Source organism: Berghia stephanieae, chromosome 8 (assembly GCF_034508935.2).
Source record: "Berghia stephanieae isolate SIO BIC M18660-M18661 chromosome 8, UCSD_Bste_1.3, whole genome shotgun sequence".
NCBI classification, from domain to species: Eukaryota; Metazoa; Mollusca; class Gastropoda; order Nudibranchia; family Aeolidiidae; genus Berghia; species Berghia stephanieae.
Genome location: NC_088367.1, coordinates 46,266,304 through 46,286,211, shown reverse-complemented (window position 1 = coordinate 46,286,211; position 19,908 = coordinate 46,266,304). Strand labels below are relative to the sequence as shown.

The following is a 19,908-nucleotide window of genomic DNA, read 5'->3' as shown; positions in this document are numbered from 1 at the left end:
ATTGATTTTTTTTGTTTGTTGCTTTAGGTCTCTTCCAACACAATTGAGGTTATATGAGAGACCGCTGAAACAAAAAACAAGCAATCTAACAAAAATAGTACAAATGTAAATCAAAATCATAACCTAAAGATATCATAAGCTAAATTATAAATAACCAAGAACAAACAGGCAGAAGATTTACAGAAAAAAAATATCCCCTGTCAAAAATACAATCACAAACCAAAGAAGCAGGATAGGCTAGTAAAGAGAAGAAGAAACGACATCACTATCGGATCGTACACCCATGCGAACATCATAGGTATATGATTCAAGGGTGATTCTCCCATCCAACCACCCGCGCGCTGAATTGACTTAAAAGTGTCGCAAGCGTCATAAAACCTTTAAAAACAAACAAATAACTCTTATGCTGCTACACCGATCTACAATCACTTTGATCTTTAAAAAAAACACACAAAAAACAACAATACTCTGCCTCATAAAGAATATTGTCTGAACATTGCATAGTATTTATTGTAAGCGTGACTCTTGACATCTGCAAAATAGTTAATTTAAGTGGTCCATCAAGTATGATTGGAGATCAATAAGCATGATGGGATATATTTGAAAATAATAACACATTCTTCTTTATCCTCTACATCACAAATAGTGAAGGAACGTTTAGTTTTATAATCCTTTTCAAATATTTATGATGCTCACTGGTCTAGATCTTAATTAACAGTAACAGTTTATTACAGCAACCAACAGAAGACTATTATTTCACATATGAAAAATGAAATGTAGTTTTGTAATTTGGTAATCTTTGTTTTCGACAAAACAATTACACTTCCTCTAAATGTTTTATTTTATCAGACTCAAAGAACATAAAATACCCATTTAAATGCCCATTATTAATTTTGGAGTGGTTTTATGCCGAGTAAATATCCAGTGAGGAGGGAGAGTGGCATTGAACTGTAAACCCCCCCCCCCCCACACACACACACACACACTATTTGCTTACTTTGGACAACATGGGTGATTCCTGTTGACATCAATCGTTTGTTCAATTGATTATCTATATTCCTTCATGGAATGCTAAGGTGATGACATCTTTATGCCAAGAAATAATTTATTGTTTTAAATAATATACAGTAAAATTACTTTAAACCGAAAGAAGCTAAACCGAAAAATACCTTAAACCGCAAAGAATTTAATAAATTGTACTAGTTTCTTCATTTTCTTTGTACTAATTCTTACGATGAACCGAAATACTTCTAAGCAGGACTTTCTTTAAACCGAAACAACTTGAGAGCACCTTCCCTTTTTCTCTCTATTGAGAGTATGCCGATGACGTCACGCATTTACCATCCACGGTTACTTCTCTTGTAGGAAGAGATTTCTCACTTCCGATCGAGTTGTTTACATTAGGAACTGAGTGACTGAGTGTGGCCGAGTCAACACAAAACTGTCAAAAATGCCGCGGATTTGTGCTGTCTATGGATGCAATAAATCTAAAATGAAAGGATTATCTCTCTATGGGATTCCGACCGTAAAATATGACGAAGGAAACTCAATTTTGGAGCTAACAAAGAAAAGGCAACGGCTGTGGCTGAAGGCCATCAACAGAGCAGATATCACAGTAGAAAATATCAAATACTACCACCAAGTGTGTTCTGACCACTTTGTCTCAGGTAAGATTGTTTCCTTCCCTTAATTAAACTTGTTTCATTTGACTACTAATAAATAATGAGTTTTGATACAAGGCCGTAGGTTGTTTGTTCTTTCATTTACTTTGTTACAAAGAACTGAGGCTCTACGATTCGACACTTTATTCACTCTTTCACGTTCTCGATTCTCGTGTGATTGTTGGCACTTTCGGAGGGGCATGGACTCTGCCGGGCGGAGTAATTTTAATCAATTATTTTGGGGGGGGGGGGGGGTATTTAAAAAAATTAAATTTAAATGTTTATTTTACCTCCGGACAGGGGAATAGAGTGAGAAGTGACATTTAGGAAGGGGGATCTCCAGTCAAACTGTGATTGGCAGATATCAAATCTATGACACATATACTCATTTTCAAAACGTTGAACCATCCAACCTACACGGTTATATGAAAGACTTATTTGATACGAAAAATGTTTTTAAAAAAAATTAAAGTCGAATCCCATGCTTTCACCTTCTATTCCATGCTAATTTATCCCACATTATGCATTTCAATAGCCCACTAAAAATAGGCAAGAATATTTTCTACACTTTAAAAAAATCATATCTCACATCATATCAAATCTAACACGAGTTAATTCGTAGTCATAGATTTTTATAAAGTGATTGTCCATTCTTTTCACTTACAATTTCCCCTGCAATAGTTCAATGTAAGTGGTTCGTAACCCATCGAATGGAATTTTGTGTGACTATGAACATTTTTAAAAATGTGTCTGTCACCTTTCTTTAGCAACATAAAATGTCTAGTTAATAAAGCATTGGTAAAATTACTCCTCTCAGAGAGGCCACATCTTTCTTAAAGTGCCTGATTGTGAGGAAATTGTCTAAAACTGTAGTTCTACATTCTTATCATCTTAAAAAGGCAATTCATGTAAATAAGAGTGAAAATCTTGCATTTTGATGAATTTCAGATTTTTCCTTTTCAAATTCAGATTTTTTAAAACAAAGATATGTAGATCTTTGTCGACTTTGGCAGATCTTAAATCTAGCATTATGTAAACATCAAGGAGAAATATGACAAAATTTTCATTCTTTACAGGTCGACCAGCTTCCTACAGAATGGATACAGATCCTGATTGGATTCCAAATAAGAATCTTTCAAGACCAAATCTGGTGAAAAACACCACAATTGGCATGAATCGTCACTTACGCCAGTTGAGACGTTTTGAAAATAAAGTAAGGTTTAATGTTTTGGCCACTATTTTCCCCCTAAAAAAAAATACCAATGAAAATTTACTTAAAAATCAAATTTCCATTAGGGCGTCCCTTGGTAAAATTTTACCTTCTTGATCATCTTGATTTAACTGATGTGAGATTCTGAAATAACCTGTCAGATGGTCCTAGTTTCGAGCCCCGCTCTGAGTGGCGCATAGTTGAGTCCTTGGTAATGCTCTTTATGCACATTCTCTCACCGTACTCAGGTGTAAAAATGAGCCATGTCTCGTCCTACATGGTACGTGTTGCTGATAATCAGGGACTATTTCTAAAGCGCTTTGAATTTGAGCATGTTTAGTGGATACTATGCTATATAAAAGTTCTTTTTTAAAATGATTAGCCGCATTGCAAAGCTGAGTTTCATTCATTTGTTAGTTGTGGCTTGAGTTTTACTGCCAGAATGCCCTTCCTAAGCAAACACTACCCATTTATCCAGGCTTGTGACCGGCCTCACAAGCTGTTGGGTTGTACCCCATAAAGAAACAAGATACAGAAGTTGAGGTTGCAGAAATGAGGATGTTGAGATGGTCACTTGGCGGGACAAGAAAAGATAAAGTGAGAAATTAACTAAACCGAAGGTTGACTGAAGTGAAAAATTTATCAATAAAGATTGAAATGGTTCGGACATGTAAAGAGACCTGTCCCCGAGGATTTTTTGCCATTTCAAACGCCAAAATGTGCCATAAAAAATGGTAAAATTTGCCATCAAATTAGCAAAATTTTGCCCAAAAAATTGCCGCAAGTTTTACAAAAATCAAACAATTAAAACAACATGTAAGGTAAAAAATTGACACAAATAGGGCATTTTGTAGAATATTGATGTCTCAACATGTCAACATGAATTTATTTACATTTTGAATGATTTGAAATAATATAATATTAATAATAATAGCCATAGTAAGTAAGTAAGTAAAAAAAAGAAGGAAGTAATCAAAATATTTTATTAACTATTTAGCTTCTTAAAATTTGGGAAATCAAAGTGAACAATCACATAAAAAAATTCAAAATTTGAAAAACTAATTAAGGAGAGGAAAAAACTAACTATTCACAAGGAAAGAGAAACAAAATTCATTTTCCAATGGGGGCACATTAAATTTGTATTCTCTACTTACTATCCAATTTTGAGCATTATTATTATTATTGCTTTATATTTCAATATAGGCCTAATGGGTTTTTGGAAGAGAAACATAAAAAAAATCATGAAAAATCATAATCATATCATGAAAACTAAGTGCAACTTGTGGCTAAAAACAAAATTGCATTTTATGAAAAAAATTTAGAACACATTTTGTTTACATAAATGATAAATGTGATAAATTTCTTAGGAAAAGAATTAAACTTTTAAAAGTAAAATTCTTTCTTGAATGCAATAAAATAAAAATAGGAAATTGGGATTATGGGATGAAGGACTCCAGAGCTTTTCAGGAAAAAGAAGAAAAAAGGCGAAAAACAAAGCTTGGGATTTCCAATAGCCTAAACGAGGCCATAGAGGTAGGAGGCTAGGCCTAGACATGTTTGTCCGTTATTTAGTGCCAATTTTGGATGCTCGCATTGAAAGTCGCCGTCTTTTCACAATTTTTCATAGCTTTTGTCTTTTTTAAAAACAAAAATCGTCAATTTAGCCTAAAAACGGCGAAAATTGCGGCTTTTTGCGGTCAAGGGTGAAATTTGTGACCGCGAAAAACTGCGGGGACAGAGAGACTATAGATGGAGTGCGTGGGAAGGAAAGTATTGGACTTACAAACATAATCCATGATGAGGATAGACAGAAGAAAAAGCCTATGTGACATTCACAGTGGAGTACCACAGAGTCAGTGGTATCAGTATCAGGCTATACTTGCATACAACATTGACAGTAAAACAATTTGTGAATTATATTTATATTTAAAAGTGCCTTCACAGCACGATAAAGATTTTATTATTTAGATATTGTCTATCTACAGAATTCATTTGTGCCTGCAAACAAAAAAAGAGGAACACATTTGATGAATGAAACTGAGACACATATGGTCGATTCAGAAGAAACAGAGGTAAAATTAAGTTATCAATAAAATAATAAATAAAAAGTGTGACTATCTAAAATACAATTACGAGATTGAAAATAATTTATTTAAAGAAAAGATGAGTTTTTATATTTAATTTGTCGGCTCAAAATGATGTACTATGTCAGGATTGATTTGAATTTAATGATTTTAAGGGTTTTACGGCGCTTGCAACACATTAAGGTCATATCAGCGCCAGTAAAAAGGCTGAAAATGGGAAAGTAAAAAGTTCTAGAATTACAATTAACGCACCCAAGAAAAGGGAAGACAACAGGGGAATTGGTTCAAATAGGAAACAGATGTAGATTCCAAAAGTACACTATCAAAGTACTTAGTTTGAGATCACCTCCCTGCTAGGGTATCTGGCCAGGGCAAAACCAAGTGATCTCCATTCCAAGACAGACAAAAAGCAATTGGAAAACAGATATACGGGGATAGAAGATACAGTAAGTGCCTCCCTGCCCACTATGGGAGGTCATGAACCCCACCCAGACTATGTCAGGATGAAAGAGAAACTAATAAGTGATTTTTTTGACTTTAAACATTTCTAGGAATACAAGATTTTAGTTCCTGTCACTGTTAGAAACTACAATATATCTTTTGCCGCCATTAAAACATATCAATTGAACCCAAATATAACATTTTGACATAAATTCATTTTAAGGAAGTTGGTCACATATCATATCAAGCAATTTAATGCTCAAAGCACATACAACAACACTCAACATAAAGGACTAGCTATAATGCTTTTGAGGCACTTTTATAATATTACATTGCTGGCAGCCAGGTGCTCATTTTATACTCAAGTTGGGTGCGAGAGTGTGAGTAAACAGACTTCTCTCAGGAATCAACTTTGTATTGCCCACATCGGGACACGAACCCAAGACCTACTGTGATTTCACCAATACACAGGGATTTAAATCCCTTGTCACTATATTGTCATTTCAGCCCCAGTAAAGAGGAAAATGAATGGATAGTCCAAACATTATTTCTGTGTTTATTTATATATAAAAGTGCCTTCACAGCATGATAAAGATTTTATTATCTAGATATATTGTCTATCTACAGAATTTATTTTTGCCTGAAAATAAAGAAAGTGGAACACATTTGATGAATGAAACTGAGACTGAGACACATATGGTTGGTTCAGAAGAAACAGAGGTAAAATTAAAAATAACAACCATCAATAAGATCATATATAAAAAAGTGTGAATTTATGAAAAATATAATTACTAGATTGAAAATAATTTGTAGAGAAAAGATGGGTTAACTATGATTTCACCAATCCACAGGGATTTACATCGCTTGTATCACCATATTGTCATTTCCACCCCCGTTAAGAGGAACATGAATTGAGAGTCCAAACATTATTTACAAAGCATAGAATTGATATTCCATTGTTTTTTAAGTTTTCAAAGAGCTTGTGACAATTTAAGATCATGTTAACCCCTTCTGATGAATAATTGCATTGATATATAGAGAATGACAGATTAATTAAATGACTTAATCATGAGTAGGTAGGTTAAAAGTAAAAGTATATTTGATTTCTATCTATCCAGCAGGACACAAAAATGAACGAACCAAGAGAAGCTGACACAATTGACGGTAACAAAATTATGCTTCAAGATGTGGGAACACAGACAGACCTCACAATGGAGATGATTGATCAACTTGAAAATACAAAGTCAGTACTTAATGACATGACTGTTGAAATTTCATCTCTGCGACAGAAGGTGTCTTTTAATTCTTTTAGTGAAGAAGAATTCAGGAATAATGAAGACAACGTCAAGTTCTACACTGGTTTGACATCATTCCAAATACTGATGCATGTCGTTGATCACATATCCCTATCTTTGCGACACAAAAAAAATTCACTAACTAAATTTCAGGAAATTTTATTAGTATTGATAAAAATCAGGTTAGGATTGCCAAACAAATTACTTGGCCATATGTTCTCCATTGACCAGTCTACGGTTTCAAGGATTTTTCTCAGAGTTTTAAATGTAATGTATTATAATCTAAAATTTCTTATTGTCTGGCCAGAAAAAGAGGCATTGCAAAGGTCAATGCCACTTGAATTTGTAAGATGCTTTTCGAAGCGTGTAGCAGTAATTATAGACTGTTTTGAAGTTTTTATTGAACAACCTTCAAATATAAAAGCAAGAGTCCAGACATATTCACATTATAAAAGCCATAACACAATTAAGTATCTAATAGGTATAACCCCTCAAGGTTCAGTATGCTTTATATCTGATGGATACGGGGGAAGAACAAGTGATAAATTTATAGTGGAAAATTCAAATTTTCTTTCACATCTTGAAATGGGCGATATCGTCATGGCTGATAGAGGTTTTGACTGTCATGAAAGTGTGGGTTTGATGTGCGCTGATTTAAGGATACCAGCTTTTACAAGAGGTAAAAAACAACTTTCCCCTTATGACCTGGAAGCAACAAGGAAGCTTGCACATCTAAGAATTCATGTTGAAAGGGTAATAGGCAATATGAGACAAAAATCATCCATTTTAAGCACCAAAATACCAATTGATTATGTTATATCATCAGAAACTGAGAAGACGACTCTTGATCAGATTGTGAGTGTGTCGGCTTGTATTGTAAACCTCTGTCCCCCTATTGTCCCATTTATTTAATAATGATATACTAATAATAATACAGTGCTATCCATCTATAAGCATCATCATTTTGTTACTAATAAAGTGGAAACGTTTTGAAAATTTAGCCATTTCTGATTCTTTGTTTTGTTTTAAGTGATACTAAGCTGCTAGAAGTTGTGGACTGTAAAAAGTAATAAACAAAAATGAATAGAACAGTAACAGCTCAATTACTTTTTTTAAAACTAAGGTGTTCTAAATTGAGCATAATATAAAACAACGCATAAAATATGGTGTGTAAAAAAAAACGAGAAGGTGGGGGGGGGGGGGCAGGTAGAAAAGAAATTGGAATAAAATGTATCCACTGAAATAAATCCAATAAAGCAGTGAAAATGATAATCCAGAAGTATGACAAATGTACAGTGATCCTTTAGAAATGGAGTGATCACGAATGTGAGCTAATCTTGACAAATCTACTCCAACGATGAATGAAATAACACAAACCTAAGAAACTTAAGATTAGAAATATCACAAGAGACGATAGTTCAGTGATTTTCCAGTCTGGGGTTAGACCTCTTACTTATAATCAGATGTGTTTCGTTCTGGATTATTTTCACCACTTATTGGATTTATTTCAGCGGATACACATTTCACACCTAAATCTATTCTTCCGGGGTTCACCTTCTCCCCCTCTTTTTTTAAACACCAAATTTTATACATTGTTTTATATTTCACTCAATTTGGAATTCCTTAGTTACAAATTGAATGCTTCTTTTTGTTTACATTTCAAGAAATTTTTTTCTCTACAGTTTTATAGTATATTTGGGGCTTTTTGTTATTGGCAGAAGACAGGCTTTGAGTCCGAAACATTCCGTGTTTGATGTTTTTAAAAATTATTAAGCTGTTATACTCATTTTTGTTTATTACGCTTTGTTTTAAGGACTCATGAAATAGCTTCGGTTTCCAAATGAAGAATGCTGAATTAAAACAGAGCTGCAAACTAATGATAAAATCTAAATAAAATAGGATTAGATCTTTGAGGAAAAAAATAAAGCTTGTTACTTTAAAACTAAGAATTTCATCTGAAATCAAAAGTACTGTGCAGGCATTGTATCTAAATCTTAACAACATTCCTTTCCATTTCAATCAAAAATAAGGACCAGGCTACTTAAAATAGTTGATATTTAAATCAAACTGGATGCATAAATTATTTTTTTAAAAAGACCATGTCTTTACATGGAAAAATCAGAGGGAAAGAACAGAAGTTGATAGCTCTGTAAAATACAGTGTAATAATACATATGATATATTTAACTTTGAGTGAAAAAGAAAATGGTTTTGTGATAATTGAAAAAACACGAAGAGCAAATCTCAACGTTAAAAATGGCTTTTTAAGAGACTTGATTCAATTTTCTCCGTTTGCTCTTGGTGTTTTTGCAAGTCTCACAAAACCATTTTCCTTTAGGCACTCTTGACAATCCAACACAGTCCACGTGAAACCATTCTTCACAACTGCCATCACATTGAATCATTTTTCCATACTCTGATTTCCGGCAGATACAGAATAGTTTATTTTTATTGGGAGAAGAAGGTGTTGGTGCAGCTTCTCCAGCTTTTACTAGTCTAGAGAAAAACTGAGCAACTAACTCAGGTAATACACAGGCCTAGAAGTGATTCAGGAAAATATTTTTCCCTGCTTTTTCCCGGTTTTTTCCAGGCTCTAGGGAAAATTTTAAGGTAGTAATTTTCAAGCATATTCATCAATTCTAGACCAGTTACCACTACCTATATATATATATATATATATATATATATATATATATATATATATATATATATATATATATAGAGAGAGAGAGAGAGAGAGAGAGAGAGAGAGAGAGAGAGAGAGAGAGAGAGAGAGAGAGAATCAGAAAAGAGGGGGAAATTATTGACTAGTAGTACATATTACTATAACAAGCCATCCAGTATCTAAGCCTACACCATCCGTGGGGAAAAAAAAGGAAAAAAAAAAAAAGAGAGAGAGAGAGAGAGAGAGATGTGAGTGAAAAAGAGAGTGGCTGAGACAGAGAAAGAAATATATTGACTCTGGCTATTAATACTTGGACGTATTCCTGTAAAGTCTAGGCCTCCTATAACATGCAAAAAAAATATTTAAACAAAGAGAGAGACAGATAGAGAGAGAGAGAGAGAGAGAGAGAGAGAGAGAGAGAGAGAGAGAGAGAGAGAGAGAGAAAAGAGACAAAGAGAAGAGAAATCAATAGAGAGAAAAAGACATCTGAATATTACTATGAGAGAGAAAGTGGTAGCGTCCAAAGACTTGTGGCCTACTTATTGAATTGCAGATGAATGAAATAAAGCTAGTTAATCTAGAGACAGACAAAACAAACTTAGTACAAATTACAATGAGTAAACGACCTTAATCTGCCATCTCCAAATAATTGAATAACAAGTCACGAAAATTAATTAAAGTAGCCCAAGGACGTCGACCGTCTTTCTTAGCTTAGCCAACAATCGCATTTTGACCAAGTCAAAAACACACAAAAAAAAAAAAAAAACACACACACACTCACACACACACACTACTAAGATGAGGGGAGGGATGTGTGTTTCTAGCACTCTTGTCTTGTCGACAATGATGAGTCGACTGAGTGAATCAAGCGTCTTTAAGTCTTCGACCAATCACAGGCTATCTAACCGAACCGGCTGGTCGAAACAAAGACGCTTCTCGCCGTCGATGTATTACGCTATTGTTGTGCAAGTGGCAAGGAATATAACACCTTTTTGAGTAGGCCTAAAAGCTAAAACCTTAAAGTAAAAAATATAATTCTGAGGAATTTGAAAGTCACATTGATGAAATCGGCTTGAAAAAGGAAGAACATTGGTCCTTGTTTCAGAAAAATCGGCTGAAAACCAACTGTTTTACGAATAAATTTGATTTTAAAAATTGCTTTTGTTTATTTTCGATTTTTTTAGCAACTTTTTTATTTATCCGCCGATTTTCTTGATTTTTATATCATTCTTTATATCTCAATGAGACGAGATCAGTGATATACTTTGTTTGTTTCAAATGTAACTACAACATAATTTGGTTTTTTTACTTATCAACCGTGCCTGGATAATTTATTCAACAACTGACGCAACTATCCCATTGCCGTCTTCCAGTGTTTCAGCGATGACTCTAAACCACTATAATTACGTCATGCACAGGAAACATGGTAATAGTCTGTGTACTCTACGAATGCGGACCGGACTTTGCTGATTGGGTCGATCGTCATAACATAGGACCTAGTAGTGTGAGGAAACCATAAGAGGCTGCTGCCATGCTCTAAGCCGATCGTTCGCAGGTTGGGTAATGATTACGCGGAAGAATACATGTTGGGTTCTGTTCACCTAAATTTTTCTCACGGCTTTTTCCCCGGCCCCTGACAATTTTCACCGATTTTCCCGGTCGGGAAATTTCAAAATAAAGTTCCCGGCTTTTCCCGGCCCACTTCGAGGCCTGAATACAACCTTTTTAAAATATTCTTCACACTTCTGAAGTTTTGAAAAAATAAATTCTTTGTCCAAAGAGATCCTTTGAGTGAAACAATCTTTTGTTGTCCACACAAAAAAGTCACAATAATCCCTGCCTGTCACATACATTTGACATTGCACTTGGTAATAATACGGATGATCTTTCCTAAGTTCAAAAGTAGTATTGTTGACAATTAAACAAAAATTACTAATGGATGTGACAGCCTCACGAATTGTAAGATCCCTAGCAGAGTAAGGACATTTGATTTCCAGACATCCTTGTCCACAACACTCACAATAAACAATGCCGTCTGGTGAAGCTGCAATGAAAGGTGTCTCATTCTTTATAAAGAGACCACAACGCCTGAAGGTAAAACTGTGATGGATATACCTATCGACAGAATGAACATAGGCATCAAATGCCTCGCTTTCTTTGTCCATTCCCCACTTAACAGCAGACACATTTGATAATACATTTTTTGACGAAATTAAAGAATTTAACAGGCTTATTGAAGTGGAAAAGGAAATGTTCGTGCGACATACAGAATAAAACTTTGAGGCCGTAATCCTTCCCTCCCGAAGCCTATGCCACACATTTGATTTGTTTTGCGCACGAGTCTCCTTTTCCGCAAATATTGATTGCTCAGGGGAGCAAGAAAAATCTAAACTATCACAATATTGAAGGATATCATCATACGGACGATGAATAAATTCTTCATTTATAAATGATCGAAAAAATACAGGCATTTTGGTCGAAGGAATGAAAGGAGTCTGATGCTCCTTCACAACAGATAACACAACACTCTTTGAAGATAAGGTTGATAATTTTTTAAGGAAGGTCTCCTTCACGGCTGATGAGGGTTCAACACATTTTGGTTTGGATGGGGGGTTTTGACCTTTTTTTCATTTAGAAGTATTTTCCTTTGAGACTGGGCTCCAGTGAAATTTATGTCAACTGCCCTCAAACTCTCTGCACAATTCTGTTGGCCACATGGAGGTTTCCAGTAAGCTGGGCGACCTGTAACGGTTTCCTTCTCTGCTACTCTGTTTGTGGCTTCGATGAAGAAGAGAATGGTTGCAACATGAGTGCAAACTTCTCCCAATCCTGCAACACATGTGCAATGAGCCGAGCATACACGTCCATCATCAGACACAATCGCCCATGCCTCCACCGGCTTTTCACTAAGTCTCATTGAATGAAGAACCTGAAATAAAGGAAGGAAACATAAAATCAGAAAAGATTTCACACTGTTCATACACTTACGATTCTTTATTTAGTCCCCCCCCCCCCCCCTCCTCCATTGAAAGGATGTATGGAAACGATTTAAAAAATTGCACCCTTTTGGTACAATTTGATTGAACTCAGACCCATTGAGGTATTGAAGCAATGACAACTTGCACAAAAACAAATGGTGCCATCATATCATCAATTTCAAACAATCCAAAAGTTTATTTTTAGACAAAAGCCAATATAAATTATGCATTAACGTGCGCGCACACACACACAAACAGAAATTATAATAAAATATAACTATATTATATTCAAGACAGTCACAAGGACTGTGCAACAGAGAATTGTTTCACATCGCAAACGAAGCTCAATTACTGAATTCATCACACCAAAATAAGACAGACCTCTTCAACACCAGGATTCTTCATTATGATAAATGATTCACTTTTTTTTTCCTTTCAAATTGAGTGTTTTTATTCAATTTATACCATCATGAATTACAAAAATAAATATAAAATTTAAAAAACAAAAAACACATTTAAAAAAAAAAAGCCACAAAAAAAAACAACCCAAACATATACCACTACAACAGCAGCAGTATCGGGTGGTGTTGCGACATTACGACTCACTAACGAAAGGGAATATCTGTGAAATTTATTTCATGGAAATCTTTGGTCTATGTCTACATCGAACTTAAGCAAGCCCAAGCCTCCTCCTGATGACCATGCTTTAAGACGACATGATCTGTATTAAGCTCGCATCTCTGCATCATTGTATTTAATTCTCCTCAGGGGATACATAATATTATCCGAATCCCAACAGTTAACTCAACATACAAAAATGACTAATTTTACGGCAAAAGTGATAAAATTTACAGTTTTTTGTAATAAAATTGCTGCTTCAAATGGCAATCCTCTGCGATACTAGCTTATGGTTATAGCTTTCACCAAAGTGCTTCACTCATGATTTTGAGCATGGAGACCTTTGTCCTCATTTCTTTTTAACAACTAGTCAAAATTGGTTAAGGAACCTTGCATCCCTTTGCAAAAACGGTCCACTGTGAAGTTTAATATTGGATAGCCTATTGAACTGCTACATATGCTCCCATAATGAGACTGCCACCCTCCTCTTTTTTATCGTATGTATCCTTTCACTCTCCATCTATGAATTTGAATCAAAATCATCAATCAATGCGATTAAATCATTTGTAGGAATTTACCTTTGCTTTCACAATTTTATTGTCACATCCAGGAGGTTGGAAAACCAGCAACTCTTTAACCCATCCATTGTATGCTTGGTTAAAAGCAGCAAGGCCCTTTAGTGCCTGAAAAATAGAAAAATAAATGAAGTCAGATCAACAAACTTAGCCTTACTTTGACAAACTCAATTAGAATAGGTAATTTTAAGTTTTAAGTTTTAAAAAAGTAACAGTAATAACCTCACCATTTAATAAAAAGAACATCAAACAATGCAATTATTAATCAAATTTTGGAGCAACTGACTTTACTGACAAGAGGGGGAAAAGGAGCTCAGACTCAAATACTCTAAAATAAACACGTTTGAGTTTAAGGGTTTTAATTAATTATGGCGCCCTCTCTCTCTCTCTCTCTCTCTCTCTCTCTCTCACACACACACACACACACACACACACACACACACACACCATAGAGTATCATTAGTTACAAGTTTCAATTTATTGTGAAACAAAGAAGCAGAAGTAGAAGACAATCTAGAGTTCGACGATTCTTATGTTATGATGAACATGAACCGCTGTGATTATCCCCAGACACCTGTCTGGGGATAATAAAAATTTGTTATCCCCAGACACCTGTCTGGGGATAACGAATTTTCATTATCCCCAGACGCATATTTGAAACTCCGCTCTTTTAAACAATCATCCACATTCCAGAATATGGAATGTTTCCAGATGCACATAGAAATAAGGAAAGTTAATAAAATATCTATAAAAACATAAAATTAACCAACATTAAAATCAGTTGTTACTACATATACATAATATGCGTCGACTTCGAAGTGGGTGTCATGGCCGAATGGTTTAGTCGTCTGCCCTGGAAGTTTGACCATAATCGACGTTGTGGGTTCGAATCCTGGTAACGTCACTTTTTTTATTATTTTTTTTTTTAATTCCGTCTTCTTTTTACAGAACGTTGAAAGGGATAAATGTCCCATCCATCCTCCCCCCACCTCTTTTTTTTATTATTAAACACTCTCTCTCTCTCTCTCTCTCTCTCTCTCTCTCTCTCTCTCTCTCTCTCTCTCTCTCTCTCTCTCTCTCTCTCTCTCTCTCTCTCTCTTTTTTTTCTAGTTTCTAGCAAATATATTCGTCCCCACTCCGATCTCAAATAGTGTCTTAAAAGAATGAATAATTAAAAAGCAAACAAACAGAAATATTCAGAGAGCGACCAAATGGTCAGATAGAGGAGAAAAAAACAAAACAATAATTGTTTTAAAAATAAAAACAATAATTGTTTTAAAAATAAAAACAATTTAAGAAATTCATGCTCAGAAACGGAACATTTACATAAAGGGTTAGCAAACAAAAAACTCTAAGGTTTAGGTCAAAATATAAAAAAAAAAAAGAGATTTCCCTCGGAGCAGGGAATAGTGTTAACAATCATAATAATAATAATAATAATAATAATAATAATAATAATAATAATAATAATAATAATAATAATAATAATAATAATAATAATAATAACAATTAATAATAATAATAATAATAATAATAATAATAATAATAATAATAATAATAATAATAATAATAATAATAATATAGTAATAGTATGATAATAAGAGTATTAATAATAAAAATAATACTATTATTGATAATAATATAATAATGATTATGATGGTAATCGTAATAATAATAACAAATATTACAAATATTACAATAATTAATATTATTATTATTATTATTATTATTATCATTATCATTGACCAAAACAAAACAAAAAAACAATAATAGATCTAGAGCAAATTAAATAATGAAATAATATTATCGGAGAAATAAAAAATTCAACAGATTAAAAAAAAACTCTTGCTCGGAACTCGGAACAAAAGTGAAAACAATGAAAATCAATTGGGAAGAAAGAAAGAAAAGTAAAAAAAAAAAAAAAAAAAAATTAGTGGGGGGGGGGGGGGGCGGGGTCGGCGACTGGGTCGAATCTGTGCAGCTAAAAGGAGTAAAATGAAAGGTGGCCTTACCCACTGAGCTGCCTATCCACACCGCTATCGGAATTTTTAAATTCATATATGAGTATGAGCTAAACATATTTCCACCATTTTTGCTTCCTTGTTTTGGTAGGTTATTTTCATCTCTGATTCGAATAAAATATTGTTGTTGGATCTAGTTTTGTGGACGTGTGATACTAAATTGTATTGTCTTGTGCGAAGCAGACAGGAAAATAACAGGTGTGGGTTTTGGGCTTTGGGGCGAACAACACCATGGCCTAGGAATTCGTCCGCGACATAAAAATTATTCCCGGTCGTCCCCAAAATTGTGGCCAGAATGAGCAAATTATAGAAACAAGAGATGATCAATAAAGTTAACAGGTAGGTTGGTAATGAAAATTTAAATGGTTGGTGGACTATGAACAGATTTGATGATTAACAACTTTCTTCCTGGTTGAAAATAAAAAGTCGAATTGCCAGTTTGACGTTTTCAGATCAAAGTAACAAAAGAAATTTAATTGATCCATTTGCTTTAAAATATTTTTTTAAAAGAGCTGGATTTGACATTTGATCACTATTTACTTTCATCTTGTGTTAAATATCACTTGATATATTAACTGTTTTGGGACACAACCACTAGTATTTTTTCCAGAATATTTGGTATTTTTCACGCCTAGTTTGGCATTTTGCATAAAATCTTTCTGCCCACTTGCTACATGCGTCTGGGGATAGTATCCTCAGACAGGTGTCTGGGGATAACAAAAATTGGTTATCCCCAGACACCTGTCTGGGGATAACGAATTTTTATTATCCCCAGACAGGCGTCTGGGAATAATGACAGCCAACATGAACATAAGACTATAAATATAAACATTCAATATCATCATATGAAGAAAAAAAAAATGATCAAGAGACTGAGATTCTTCATGTCCACATAGAAATAGAAGAAAAAAAAATTGCCTGGAAAAAAAAAAAAAAGCTGAACTGAGAAAATTGGTTGGACGTGGACTTGGAATCTGGCTCTTCTACTTCTAAGAATCGAAGGATAACTGATAGTATCTAGATAGACAACTCAAACATCAATAAAATATTCAAAATATAAAAAACCATATACACATCTTAAAACTTCTAAGACTAATGAGTTATTATCATATTTTTTTAAACCATCAAAACGTCTACATTAAAAAAAAAATAAATAAATAAAGGCGAGTCCCATGTGGGTTATGAGATGAGATGCAAACTTTACTTACCCCGAAATCCTCACTTGTGCAGAAACTTTCTCGTAACACCAGATAAGTAAAAATATGATGGTACGTGATTGGAGGATACATCTTGATATCCTTTGACCATTTTTCCGATTGTATGTAATAGGGATCAATCCCATTCACGCTTTCAATTTTTTCCTTGTATCGTTTTTTCGAAACAGGGTCCATTGGCATGTTTGCATTGGTCGCCATTTTGAAGAAATCTCCACTTCCATCAAGGGACTGAACCGTGTAAAATGTCAAAATTAACTCCCCTAGTCATTTACCGCATTCTCTCAATAAGTACAGCAGTAGACAGAGACATCAAATGCCAGATTCAGTTTCCCTCCACGAATTACCCGACGATTCAATCCCTCATAGGGTATCTCGATCAATCTGGACATCTTTGCAGGGATTCCATAGTGCCTGATTAATTTCCAAAGACGCTTTCGATGTAGGCTGTCAAATGCTTTACCGTAGTAAAATTGTATATAGAGAGGATTGTTCTTCAACAAGACACGGTGAAAGGTTTGGTCCTTGTTAAAGGTTCCTTACACTCATGTGTAAGAATAAGATAAGCCTCAGGTAGCGTTTTCTTTATAAAATATATATTTTGCAATATCGTTTCACTGTTAATGTCATGGTGACCCAGACAAGGAAAAATTTATTAATTTTATTTTCATTATTTCTTTTTAAAAAATATATAAATTATGTATTTGTGAACAAAACAAACAAAATCATATATACGAGTAACACCGCCTCAGCCTGTAATAATGTCATGGTGACAGAGACACGGAAAAAATATTCAAAATAAAATTAATTTCGTTTTCATCCTTCCAGATTTTTTGGTTTGTTTTGTTTTTTGAAAAACCAAAATTTGTAGAAAAAACAAACAGATCCAACAATACAGAAACTCATTTAAAAAAACAACAAAAAAACACCAAACAAACAAGTAACAGGATATGATTGTTGTATTAGTGACGGCGATGATGGCGATGGTGATGATGTTGATTATGTGTAGTGGTGGTTGTAGTATTGATGGTAATGAAGATTATGGGGTGATGATGATGAGATGATGATGATGATGATGATGATGATGATGATGATGATGATGATGATGATGATGATGATGAGATGATGATGATGATGATGATGATGATGATTGATGATGATGATGATGATGATGATCATCATGATGGTGATGATGATGATGATGATGATGATGATGATGATGATGATGTGATGATGATGATGTATGATGATGATGATGATGATGATGATGATGATGATGATGATGATGATGATGATGATGATGATGATGATGATGATGATGATGATGATGATGATGATGATGATGATGATGGTGATGATGATTGAAGAGAATTAACTTTAGTTCATGTACAAGAATATGACTACACATATAACACAAAGTCCATTGATGATTATATAAGCTTTATTTATAATATTTGTTTCACAACACTAAATTTAGGCTGCACAGCCTCCACCATATTACTTTCTCTCTCTCTCTTCCCTCTACCTACTTCCGCTACCTACATCGACATAATGTGATTGAGGCTCTGTTCGGGTAACTTCTCATTTTCCATAACATTACTCCCCACCTTGAAGTAATATCTTCAACAAATAAGATAAATTGTTATGAGGGAATACATGTGTTGAATTGCCTACAAAAATGTGTTAGCTCTAACTCTTAATAATAAATCAACTCAATTTTAAAAACAATCACAACAGTAAAGTTCCGGGCAATTATAATGGTCAAGATTATATGTAACTGGTTTTTGTGAGACTGAGAAGGAGAATTAAACATCATTTAAAAACCAAAAAAAAATAATAGATAAATAAAAGGGAAATCCCAGTGAACTTAAACTTTAAACTTTTGCCTCAATCTTTAATTATCTCCAAGCTAAAAATGAATATATAGACATTATATATTATATATTGAAACAAAATGTTTTAACGTTTAAAGTTATTCCACTTTCAACAATTTAAATAGGATGGCTATTTAAATTGACATCTTTGCATTCAAGTCTGTCTGTGATATGACTTTATTAGGACATGCTAGCCGTCGTGAATACACACGGCAAGCGCCTCTATCGGTACTTAAGCACACAATCATCCGAACCTATGATCAGGGACTTATCACTAAGCCATCAGCTCTACCCGTTCCGCCTCACCTACAACTTTTACAAACGGACCGTTGTCCAGGGGACAAGTGGGTATATGATTAAATTTGGTCCTTTAACATTCCAAAGGGCCCGGAATAGGCATTGTATATGAAAAATATTATTATCATTATAAAGAATGCATGCATATGGTGTACAATATCAACATATATGTAATATATGTACCTTATAACTTTCAAGTCTAAATAATCTGGGTTGCCACTTTGGCGTAAAATTCGTAAAATAATCTGGCAAGTTTACTGATAAACAAACACATGGTAATGATACTTGTCAACAGTAAAATAATTAATAACATATACGAACATTTCAAAATTAAATGTGATAATGAATACGAAAAATGCTTAAAATACAGTCAACCTTATGTAAACAATCTTAGACCTAATTCATTTTATCTGTAAACGAGCTGGAGGTTTAATAATGTGACCAGCTCTCGAAACAAGAACAGACTGAGTTTTCTGCGGCGACCTATCATCGCCACATCTAGTGGTAACAGATGTTTGTGAATGCTTCAATCTGTTTACGAGTCATTCATACACAAAAGGATCAAGATCGATCCTGTGTGAAGTCCTCATTTTTAAAGAAATTGACCCCTCTGTCCACCCAAAAGTGATTGGACAGCTTGATTTGTTAGTTCTGACTCTATAAGTACAAGGGTAGACATAAATCACGGCCATTCAAAGTCACAGGTAAAGAAGGAACGACATTGACGTCTCTCAGCTCATTGTTGTTGCTTTAGACAGCCATTTTAATTATTAATTCTCACTTAATGTTTATCATTCATGTTATAACAATTGAAGCTTGCACATAGTTTTGTGTGATGATAGGTTATATCCGCCTCTCGGATACTGTTAGTATTTTACCTAAACGCCCTAAGATTTCCAAGTCACATTTGCGTTCATACTATTTTGATTTGTTTTTTTGTTTTTTTATCGTTAGTTTTGTTTGTTTGTACCTTTGT

General features: G+C 34.1%; 3 protein-coding genes across 4 annotated transcripts; 1 reads left to right on the top strand and 2 right to left on the bottom strand.

The window, feature by feature from the left end:
• The first annotated feature begins 1,372 nt into the window (after nucleotides 1-1,372).
• On the top strand, nucleotides 1,373-7,766 carry LOC144978772 (uncharacterized). 2 transcript variants are annotated; one of them, XM_078925246.1, is made up of 5 exons: nucleotides 1,373-1,667; nucleotides 2,738-2,874; nucleotides 4,857-4,943; nucleotides 6,024-6,116; nucleotides 6,518-7,766. In XM_078925246.1, exons 1-5 carry the CDS (start codon nucleotides 1,451-1,453, stop codon nucleotides 7,601-7,603), a joined length of 1,620 nt encoding a protein of 539 aa, XP_078781372.1. In that variant the 5' UTR covers nucleotides 1,373-1,450; the 3' UTR covers nucleotides 7,604-7,766. The 2 variants fall into 2 exon arrangements, with proteins under 2 accessions (XP_078781372.1, XP_078781371.1); XM_078925245.1 differs by having other exon boundaries at nucleotides 6,515-7,765.
• Nucleotides 7,767-9,441: 1,675 nt separating this feature from the next.
• On the bottom strand, nucleotides 9,442-11,961 carry LOC144978771 (uncharacterized). The gene has a single exon (XM_078925244.1). The coding sequence runs from the start codon at nucleotides 11,824-11,826 to the stop codon at nucleotides 10,999-11,001; it is 828 nt and encodes a 275-aa protein (XP_078781370.1). The 5' UTR covers nucleotides 11,827-11,961; the 3' UTR covers nucleotides 9,442-10,998.
• On the bottom strand, nucleotides 11,925-17,243 carry LOC144978770 (uncharacterized). Its single transcript, XM_078925243.1, has 3 exons — nucleotides 16,756-17,243; nucleotides 13,530-13,634; nucleotides 11,925-12,284 (listed from the first exon to the last, which is right to left on the bottom strand). Exons 1-3 carry the CDS (start codon nucleotides 16,960-16,962, stop codon nucleotides 11,925-11,927), a joined length of 672 nt encoding a protein of 223 aa, XP_078781369.1. The 5' UTR covers nucleotides 16,963-17,243.
• Nucleotides 17,244-19,908: the final 2,665 nt, after the last annotated feature.